At 40.2% G+C, this 10,974-nt stretch overlaps 1 protein-coding gene across 1 annotated transcript; it reads left to right on the forward strand.

Moving 5' to 3' along the window:
• The first annotated feature begins 1,219 nt into the window (after positions 1–1,219).
• Positions 1,220–10,331, forward strand: LOC110295222 (dynein heavy chain 7, axonemal-like). The gene is made up of 5 exons (XM_021163705.1): positions 1,220–1,362; positions 2,219–2,419; positions 7,027–7,188; positions 9,644–9,829; positions 10,308–10,331. Exons 1-5 carry the CDS (start codon positions 1,261–1,263, stop codon positions 10,329–10,331), a joined length of 675 nt encoding a protein of 224 aa, XP_021019364.1. The 5' UTR covers positions 1,220–1,260.
• Positions 10,332–10,974: the final 643 nt, after the last annotated feature.

Below are 10,974 nucleotides of genomic sequence, written 5' to 3' on the forward strand. Positions count from 1 at the left end.
CAAACCCCCTATTTCTTAGGCCTTGATAAATTCTTTTATTAGTGTAACTTGGCTGTTCTTTTAAGTATCTGTGGCGAATCTCCATTTGTCAGAAGAATTCACCAACTTGCTTCTAATATGCAATGTAGCCTGCTATACCTGGCTGTAGAGAAGATCCCTGTCTCAGTGGGATTCCCTAACTCTTACATGGTAAACCCACCTATTAGCTAGGCCATTGTGTATTCCCTTGTTTGGGTGAGACTGGCTACTGTCCTAAGTAATCACTCTGCAGACCAGCCCTGAGCTATTCCAGCTCTGTTCTTTGTAATACCTAATTAGTTCCACTATCTCTACTAGAAGTAAATTTGAATGTTACTGAATAAGTAACATTCTTACTGAATTCGTAATGAATTCCAAGCTCAGCGACTTCAAGCATTTTCTAGGACATTGGAACACTGGTGGAGGCTTACCTATGTCAGAATTCAATCTTAAAAGGCACTTATAATAAAATAATACTAAAAGAGAGCATATGGATCCATACACCAGACTAACACGGGGATAGGGTATGAGTATACGAGTTATGAGAATGCTTGGTTCCAGGAGGTTGAGTTCCCTTGAAACTCCCTGCCTCGTGAGTACTTCCAGGCCTCTCTGCCTGCCAAGCAGACTTCACTGGAGTGTGCGTAGCAATATGCAATGAGCAGTTGAAGGTGGACCAAGACCCATTCTTCCACTGCCTCTGTCACCAGAGGCCTCTTCTAGGAATCTGGGGACAACTATCCCTAAAATGAGGAGATCCAAAAGCTGAGTTGGGGAAACATCCCCACAGCATTTCTGAAGGAAGTTGTTGACTGGCAGTCAGTGGTTAATGCTTTTGTTCTTCTAATTTTATGAGTATCTAAAGTAACTGAAACACTTGCTCAAGGTGACTGGGCAAGTTCATCTTCCAGCTCATGTTTTCCTTCTTAGCTTCATGTTTTCAGGGTTGCTAAATGACAGCTGTGTCCTTTAATCTGCACCTTTATTAGAAAGGCTTCTTAATATTTTTTTTAATTTTCCATATCTTATGTCAACAGCCAAAGAGCCTTCAGAATTTTTCTCTTATCACCGCAATCATTTTTATACTATTTCATCTAAGTTTTGATTAGCACGTGTTTAGGTTATATCTGTTTGGACCAATATATGATGCTAAAATGATATCTTTGTTGTTCTTGTACACAGGGATATGGGGGCTCAAAACTTAGCTCTCTATCTCTGGGCCAAGGCCAAGGGCCTATCGCTATGAAGATGTTAGAGAAAGCTGTCAAGGATGGGACCTGGGTTGTTCTTCAAAACTGTCACCTTGCCACTTCTTGGATGCCAACTCTTGAGAAAGTTTGTGAGGTAAAAATGCAGATATATATTTATTAGTATGTTACCTCCCCAGTCTCATTTTCATATACATCTCACCCAAGTGCTTCATTTTTGTTCTTTCATTTGGCAGGCTTCAGATTAAGGTTGTAGCTGGGTCACTATAAACATGGGTTCATATTAAACACTTTACCTAAAAAACAAAAAACAAAAACCAGGCAGACACACAGTCAGGCCATAGCTGATGCCCCTTCACCCAGAGTAGTGCTTATATTGTATTTCAGAATGTCTGAGTCTCAGAGGAACAGGCCTGAGTAGCTATTCCTAGGCCTTAACATCACAGTGCTAATGGAGGGCTCTATGACCTCTACGGTTCGCTATAGAGGTAGTAGTGATAAATACTGAGGCTTCAGGATATACTAGCTCTTACCCTTTAAAACACCCTACCCTCTTAAACAAATAATTCCAGCTTGGAGTGATATTGATTTGTCTTCACTGGCCGCTTAACTCCCAAATCTGGCTGCAGCAAGACGAGGGCGTTAGTCTTAATCTAGCTGTGGGTCAAGAATTATTTTTGAAATATTTCAGAAACAACAGTGCAGGCATGAACCCATTAAGAAGGCTTTAGTCTTTGAGCCAACACTGAACTACATAGCACTTGTGTAAGCTGTACAATTATGTGAATTAATTTTGTCAGTGGAGTGACAACACTCTGGGCCTTCTCAGTAAAGCGTGGTGACTCAGCAATGAATGTTGGGCTTCTGCTTAAGTTGCAACTATTCCATCTCTGTTTAGAGATGTTTCTTTCCCTTTCCAGACTGTTCCTTACAGACATGGAGATGATTCCTTGAGTCTTACTCACCCTTGTTTATGATTTATTTTCTCGCAGGAGTTAAGTGCAGAATCAACACACCCTGATTTCCGAATCTGGCTGACGAGTTACCCATCTCCAAATTTCCCTGTGTCAGTCCTGCAGAATGGAGTAAAAATGACCAACGAAGCACCAAAAGGATTGCGGGCTAATATCATCCGATCATACCTCATGGACCCGATCTCTGATCCTGAATTCTTTGGCAGCTGCAAAAAGCCTGTTAGTGATGGCTAAGTCCTGTCACCCCAGCCCTGTAAAGCAATTCAAGTGGCCACTAGTGATTAGGGATGTGTGCATAGAGTAAAACTAGAAATTAAATAGGACCCCTGCTCTGCAGCATAGTTGGTTTTGATCACTGATTATCGACTATGCTGAAGTCAACTTTATTAATATTTTATTTTAATTTTACCACCAGCCCCAATCCTGCTCAGCCGAGATATTATGGTGTATCATTAATAATGTAGGCTTCTGTTGAGAGAGTCAGCTGTAAGTCATTCCCAGCACAAATCTGCAAAGCTGGAGAACTTGTTCCAGGATATGAACTGAGCCCTTTGCTATCTGGAAACATCCCTCTAAATTAAAACATAAAAACATTTCCTCCATATAACCATAGTGAGAGCCAAAATGGTTTTCCTCCTCTATTGATGGGACTCATAAGCGTCTTTTCTGGAGTCACCAGGCAAGCAGGGAAAACACCCACTGTTTTCATGATTAGAAATCTGTCTGAGTGTCTGTGACCTAAAATTGTTTCATGGTTTTGCTGCAATTAAAAATTGAAGGGCTCTTTTATATGAAGGGTTATGAACCTTGATAAGTTTTGCCATTCAAAAGCTCATAGTCGTGAGGTCTGAACATTACTTAAGTGCACAACATGAGAAAACACTAAAGTACTTTCATTAAGCAAAAATTTGCACATGTGTGCACACACACACACACACACACACAGAGAGAGAGAGAGAGAGAGAGAGAGAGAGAGAGAGAGAGAGAGAGACAGAGAGAGACAGAGAGAGAGAAAGAGAGAGAGAGAGAAAAAGAAGGAGTTAAAAGAAAAGAAAAAAAAAAAGAAATCCTCATACATACATTCAAAACCAAATCAACCTTGACCTGAACTTCCAGTACCTGTGTGTATGGCTGGCTTTTGTATTGATAAGGCTTGGTGAAAGCTGGTGATTCCCAGAGTTAGTCTATCATATGGCATTATCTCTCCATATGGGAGACTGAACAGAGCCCCCTTTGTAAGTGTAACCTACCTTCTCTTTCTTTTAGATTAAAGGGTCTCTCCCATAGTAATAACATTTTAGAGGTAGAGGTGTTTATGAAACAGTTCTAACCCAAGATAAAATCTCATTAAATTCCATAACACTTTACAACTTTACATTTTAACTTTGTATTTGAGATTGATTTTTATACTTACAGGAAAATTGAAAATATAAAAATAGTATAAGGAAGTATAATAGTATAAGAATTCATGTGTATGTGTGTGTGTGTGTGTAACACCAGTCAAAAGCAAACTAGATCTATCATGACCCCTTATCCTTGAATACTTTCAGAAATTTCTAAGCCTTTGACATAGAGACATGATGCTGATAACCTACAAAATTCATACTTGCAAGCCATGTAGTGAAGTTACCCAAAACTCCCAGAATGTTTAAACTTTTGTTTTGGGTCATGTTCACAGGTATTTTGGGGTTCATGGGACCTACAGGTCCCATGTTAGATGTATTTGTGTATGTTTTATAGGGACATTGACTTACCTTGGTATTGTTCTTACTCATTGTAAATGTAACTGTCACTCTCTCATGTGGTTCAGTGTTGTCAGCTACTAGCATCATTTTGTAGTCTGTGTGAGAATTGGTGTAAGGATCAGGGTCATGCTTATTTCTTATGTCTGCTTTACCTTCTTGATGCTGTTTATGCTTCATCCCTGTGGTGCTGGAGTTCAAACCCAGGCCTGGGGAGGCTTGGCAAGGGTTGTGCCTCTGAGCTTGCTTCCAGGAGTCTGCTTTCTTTAACTTGAAGCATTTCCTCAGCCCTTCTTGCCTTACAACACTGTTCTTTCTGAAGAATGTACTTCATGATATTGTTTTAACATGGGATTTTCCTCACTCAGAATCTGTGTGACATTTTCCTAACAGTTGGATTCAGGGGTTTGTGTGTGTGTGTGTGTTGTTTGTTTGTTTGTTTGTTTTTATTCTTAGCCAATTTTTTTGTTTTGTTTTAGTTTTTTGGTTCTTTTTCAAGACAGGGTTTTTCTTTGTAGCCCTGGCTGTTCTGGAACTCACACTGTAGACCAGGCTGGCCTCAAACTCAGAAATTCACCTGCATCTGCCTTCCGAGTGCTGGGATTAAAGGCGTGTGCCACCACACCTACCTGCCAAATTTTTAATTAGGTGATGCTGTGTCTCAGTGGATGAAACTAATTTTGATTATCTAAAGAGACACTGATTAATTTCTTCACAGTTTAATAACTGGTTTTTCTCTTTCACATTGGGGAGGAGGGGTGTTCCATCTTCCATTCATATTTAGTATCTATTGAGCATTCTTGCCTCAATTCTCGCGCTTATTCCCCAGTTGCAGCTCTTGGAACTTTCAACGCTTGGCACTTACTCCTCTAAGCAGTGGCTACTTCCAATCAATATTGGTATGGACATTGGGTTTACTGATTTTCCCCCCAATGGTTTTCAATTCATTGATCAAAAATTTTCATCACGTGCCACAGACTGGGCTTAGTGGGCCCCCCTCAATCCGTGGGAATTAGGGGTTCTGGCAGGTGGGCATGGAGTTGGCGAGAATTGGGTGACAAATGAACACAGACCTCACATTATTCAAATTTAGTCAAAAGATCTCCATTATCCTGTTTTCTGTGTGTATTTCAGCTTTAGGAACTCTATGTTGTTAGCAGCTCTCACTTTCTAATGTAAGATAATCCAGACTCATCATGGAATCTTCATGATTCTGTCACAGAGCCAGACATTTTTCCAAAGAGCTCTGCTTCTTCTGAGTGGTTAATGGTGTTGGAGAACTCAATGGATATTAGATGACTTCCTTGGTACTTAAATATAGACACATCCAGGAATAGTGCTGTACACCTTTAATCCCAGCACTGTGTAGAAGCCCTCAGATCTTTGTGAGTTTGAGGTCAACCTGGTCTGGTCTGTGTATTGAGTTCTACGACAGTCAGGGCTAAATGGAGAGACCCTATGTAAAAACAAAACAATAACAAAAAAATTAAAGAAAGAAAATCTATAGGCATGCAAACATACAAATATATGTACATGTCCTACAGGCCTCTAGGCATGAAGACTATATGCCAGAATTTTCAGTTTCACTGCATCTTCCGCATTCATTCTTGTATGTCTTCACTTCATGTTTGTCTTTTCTTTTACATTAAGACATCTGGATTCCAACAATTAACTATTGACTTGATCAATGATTCAATATATGCAAAATAATTCAGAGTAATACTAGCATGTTTAGTCAATGTCTTTAGTCATTTACCTCTCTTTTAGTCTTTACCTCTTTTGTCAGACCTGTTTCATTCTTTCTCATTTCTTTTTTGGTTGATTTTATATCTCCCTGTTTTCTATTTTCCTTTTCAATTTTATTCTGTGAAGGGACCTTATGTTGTGAGATAAAATTTAGTCTTTTCTGTGATGTTTCTGGGTTTTGTTAAATAATAAAATATCATATAGTTACTTCGAGTTGCAAGAAGAGCTTGAGTCAGAAATTGGTAGATATGGCACAATATGTTAATTCTACTTCGTTGTTATTAAAAATGCAGGCTTTGGATTCTCCACACTCTCACCCAGTGTCCCTGGCTGGCGGGTGGCATTCTATCAGGGGAAGAGAATGAGCTGCCATCCTCCTTCTCATGACCTATGACATAGCACGCAGCTGTTGGTACCATTCACTTCAGAGTGGTTTTGAAACAGGAAGTGGTAGATATTCTTGATTTTAGCTGGGAATATTTTGATCTGGGCATGGGTTTGAGGTGATACATCCCCTCACCCCCTACCCACCCCACTTCTGATCTAGTCTGTTTCAGGCTTTCCAGTGCACCCTTCAGACTGGCTATAACTGGGAGGCTTCCTCGATCCATGATACATGTTTTCTTTACCAGCATCTCTTCCTCCTCTGGATTCCCACTAGGTTGGCTGAGTACCTGGTCTTTCCCTCTGCTCCTTTATCACATCTGAGTTTTGCATTTTCCCACAGTTTCCAGCTGTTATGAGTGTCAACTCTGATGGCCCATTGATCTCTTCCTAGCAAGGATGACTGCCTCCCCATGCCCTTCACCAGGGAGGAGGGGAGCAAGCTGACTTCTAGAATAGCAGTTTCGATGTCTGAAGAAATCATTCTGCAGTCCTACCTCAAGCTCTGCTGTTAGCATTATGTATTCTTGATGTTTGGGACCTGCCAATTTAGGTCATATTATCTCCTTTGAAATTCCTCCAGAGTAGTCTGGGACTATACATAGAGTTCATAATTCTTGTGTTGTGTTGCTTCAGTTAGAATACCCCCCTCTCAAAAAAAAATCCTGTAAAATTTAAATTAGATGGACTTGTTCTGTTTCCTACAAACTTAGTATTTACAGCCATGTGGTCTAATTGGACTTGAGGGTGATTAATCAGATTTTTGCCTGAAACACCTGTGGAAAAACACTTCTGTATTAGGGGGTTGTTGGGGGAGAGGGGATGGGAGCAGAGAAAAGAGCCTCATATCATTTATAAGCAAAGGAATATAACTATACTAATTCAAAAACCTTGCAAGTTTGATGCAATGTTCACAGAAAAATAATGTCATGGGACAATTTCTTCTTATTACAGGAAGAATTCAAGAAATTGCTTTATGGCCTCTGTTTCTTTCATGCTTTGGTACAAGAGAGGCGAAAATTCGGACCCCTGGGGTGGAATATTCCTTACGAATTCAATGAGACAGATCTAAGAATCAGTGTGCAGCAACTCCACATGTTCCTGGACCAGTATGAGGTACCACAGACATCACAGCAAGGGCCTCACCTGTTATGCTCTTTATCACGTTCTAAATGTTGGTGCAGTGAGCAGGGACTTATGAAATAAATAAATTAATGGAATAAATTGCAAGGAAGTTCCTAATAGTCTATTAAGTAGTACTTTATTATAACAGGAAATTATAGCTGCTTTAGGAGCTAGTTAGGATGTCAGTTTGTCTCTTAGGAGCCTGTGTTTTCTCATTTATTTTGGCACATAGCCACCGGTGGAGGTTTAAACAGTAATGATGTTATTTTTATCATGAAAATAGTATAAATCAGCTGGGTTAGGAAGTGGGTGGGGCAGAAGGATTATCAGTTTTCTCTTCTGGAGCATGAATTCATTTTTTGAGAAGTGAAATCTTTAATTTTGAGCCTGGAAAAAAAATATCTAAAACGATTTTAAAAAGACAACTAGATCCTGGAAGGAGGCCCGAGAGCCCAATGTCACCCATGCTCTCTTCACTCTGAGGCTGGTTCTCTCTGGGACTTGTATTGCTTGGTTTCCATTTTGAGATATGGTCTCTCTCTATAGCCCTGGCTGGCCTGGAACTCACAGAAATTCTTCTGCCTCAGAATACTGGAATTGAGGGCATGCATCACCACCCCAATGGGTTTTTTTTTGTTTTGTTTTTTGATTTTTTTTTTCCCATGAGGCACCATTTGATTCCCTACCCAGGCTAGCGTTGAATTTACTCTGTAGGCCAGGCAGGCCTTGAACTTGAGATGTTCCACCTCAACCTCTCGGGTACTTTTCACAGTACTCCTCCCCCTTCTTCCCTCCCTCCCAGCCTTTCCCCTCCCCTCCATTCTACTGGAATCCCCCTTACTCTCCCTCTTTCTCTGTCTTGCCTTCCCACTCTCTCAGGAACATCACACATTGAGCATGATTGCATGTCCTCTTTACTCTTTGCCAACTAGGTACAAACAAGTTTGAAACTTGGAAAAACTGTTCTGTAAATCACAGCAAGTGCCCGGGAGAGAGGGAGCTCTACCTCTTCCCACCCTGGAAAGCAAGTTGTCTAAATTTTGGCAGAATCGTATTCAAATTCAGCTGGATATCTTTAATTAAATCTATCACTGGAATATCAAACTTGCAACTTAGGCTTCTATGTCCATAAAAGCAAACAAGAAACCAATAAAGATGGAAAGTTCAAGTGGCAGAAACATTCAAATGAATCACAAGTGGGATACATTGTTTCCTTGTAGTCAGACCTCCGGAAAGGAAAGGAACTAATAATAAAGACAAAATAGATGCCAGAGGGGAAAGTATCTGAGCTAAGATGATTATAGAGAACCAGTGAGGAATAGTGGTAGTTAACAATTTGAATATCTGGAGGATATATTTTACCTTACAATATAATCTATAACAAGGAGTTAATTAAAATGCATATAAGTATGCAAGTTTGGTTTATCACTTAAAAAATTAAATCCTTTGTATCAACAGGCTAAAGAGAATTCAAAACACAAGATCCTATCAGTAGTTACAGAAAAAAAATTTTTGACACAAGCCCATATTCATTAGTGGTAAAAATACTCTCATTAAAGTAGGTGTCACCATGAAAAGGAATGTTCTCTTAGTCACTGTTTCATTGCTATAGAAAGACACAATGACCAGGGCAATTCTTATATAGGAAAACATTTAATTGGGGGCTTGCTTACAGTTTCAGAGGCTTAGTCCATTTTATCATAATAGAGAGCATGGATGGAGCTGGAACAGAAGCTGAGAGCTACATCCTGATCTGCAGACCAAGACACAGACACACACACACACACACACACACACACACACACACACTTAGAAAACAGCTCTGATAAGTAGGAAGTGTGATGAAATTACACTGTCATGAGACAACAAACGCCTGGAGTCACCAAAAGCCCAAGTGCCTGTAGCATCCTCCCAGCATCTGCTCCCAGCATTGGCTTGAGGTTGTGCTACAACTCTTCTGATTTTAGTGCCCATATTAGAGCCATGGAAAAGTAATCTGGAGTAACTCTAACATTTGAACCTCAGTAGGGAACATGGCAGAGGTGAAATACCTCTGGGAGAGAAAGGACTGAGATGATTTAGATATTAAACAGAGAATAGAGAAGGGAAATCTTGACTTATGTTAGAACAAATGTTGATGAAATATGCACAACTAAGACCCTCAATAGTAGTTTTAAAATGTTACAAATTCAAATTATATGCTTGATCATTAAACAAGTCACAGCAGAATAACAGGAGTTTTGGTCTGAGCATTGGCTGAGAGGAAAGGAAATAAAATAAGAGAAAGATCATAGAGACATCAGCAATAATTAGCAGGAAGGTATATAAAAGGAGGTCATGTAGTTGCCAACTTTGAGGAAGATGTTTAGTTTAGCCGTGGTAGCCAAATGGGGACAGTTTTCCATGCCCTGTGCTACTAGCATCTCACTGCAGTTCTCAATTTTAGGAACTTCCTTACGATGCTCTCCGCTACATGACTGGGGAATGTAATTACGGAGGCCGGGTGACCGACGACTGGGACCGGCGCACACTGCGTAGCATTCTCAACAAATTCTTCTGCACAGAATTAGTTGAAAATCCACAATACAAATTTGACTCTAGTGGCATCTATTTTGTTCCTCCCTCTGGTGATGTAAGTAAAGTCCCCTTTAAGAGCAGAAAAACATGACACTCCTAGGAACTGACAACATGGTTTTTAATGGTGATCTTCCATGCTTTCTAAGCCGTAGATGAATAGACCTTACACAGAGAGTTAGAGAGCAAAGGGAACTAGAGTTTCCTACTCACTGTGATGGGAGATAATTTTCTTGGTGACCTGAGATGTTATCACTGTGAGCTTGGTGTTTGCATAAAAATACCTTGTCACAATTAAAATGAGTATGCACACGATAGAGATGATAAAATGTTAGAAGTAATAAGTAACATTCATATCACAGTTATTTTTAGTTAGTCTTAAGTAATCTCACAGCAGCATCAAATTAACATTGTATCATTCTTTACAAACATTGAGGCAAATCCACTAAGGTTGATGGGTCTGACAAAGGCTGCCAAAGCAGAAGGCAGAGAAGCAGTGTGGCACAAGGCCTGATCTCTTTTGCTTTTCCTTCCAGCCCCACGTACTGCCTTCAGAATAATACACATAGTTGCTTTCAAAGGCTTTCCATTGTGCGCCAGTCATTTCCCATTTGATTTCCAGGCTCTAATAACATGTATTAAGGATGAACATGAGACTGCATGCAGGACAATCATGCAAAATAACTTGATAACCCAAACCCATCACCTAGGGCTGATGCTGGGGTAATGAGACCAATAATGAGTTGATGGGAGATAAAAAACAAACAAACGCCGGGCGTGGTGGCACATGCCTTTAATCCCAGCACTTGGGAGGCAGAGAAACCTTGTCTTGAAAAACCAAAACCAAACAGACAAGTGAAGGGACATGTATGTGACATGACTTACATCATAAAACTATTAGTGTGTGATTATATGGGAATTAGTGAAAACATTTTTTAAGAGTAAGTTCTTTATTAAGATTTATTCCCTGATATAGCTTCCTCATGTGAAGCTAGGCCAGTGCCTAGCAAGTGCAGAAGTGGATGCTCACAGCCATCTATTGTATAGAACACAGGGCCCCCAATGGAGGAGCTAGAGAAAGTACCAAAGGAGCTGAAGGGGTCTGCAACCCTATAGGTAGAACAACAATACGAACTAACCAGTGCCCCCGGAGCTCTTGACTCTAGCTGCATATGTAGCAGAAGATGGCCTAGTCGGCCATCA

The sequence above is a fragment of the Mus caroli genome, chromosome 1 (assembly GCF_900094665.2).
Source record: "Mus caroli chromosome 1, CAROLI_EIJ_v1.1, whole genome shotgun sequence".
Lineage (NCBI taxonomy): Eukaryota > Metazoa > Chordata > Mammalia > Rodentia > Muridae > Mus > Mus caroli.

Bases quoted from the DNA above. Each gene is read 5' to 3' on its own strand.
- LOC110295222 (XM_021163705.1), top strand. From the start codon at position 1,261: ATGAAGATGTTAGAGAAAGCTGTCAAGGATGGGACCTGGGTTGTTCTT. The intron at 1,363-2,218 runs GTAAAAATGCAG...ATTTTCTCGCAG, and splicing joins CTCTTGAGAAAGTTTGTGAG to GAGTTAAGTGCAGAATCAAC. The intron at 7,189-9,643 runs GTACCACAGACA...TCTCAATTTTAG, and splicing joins TGTTCCTGGACCAGTATGAG to GAACTTCCTTACGATGCTCT.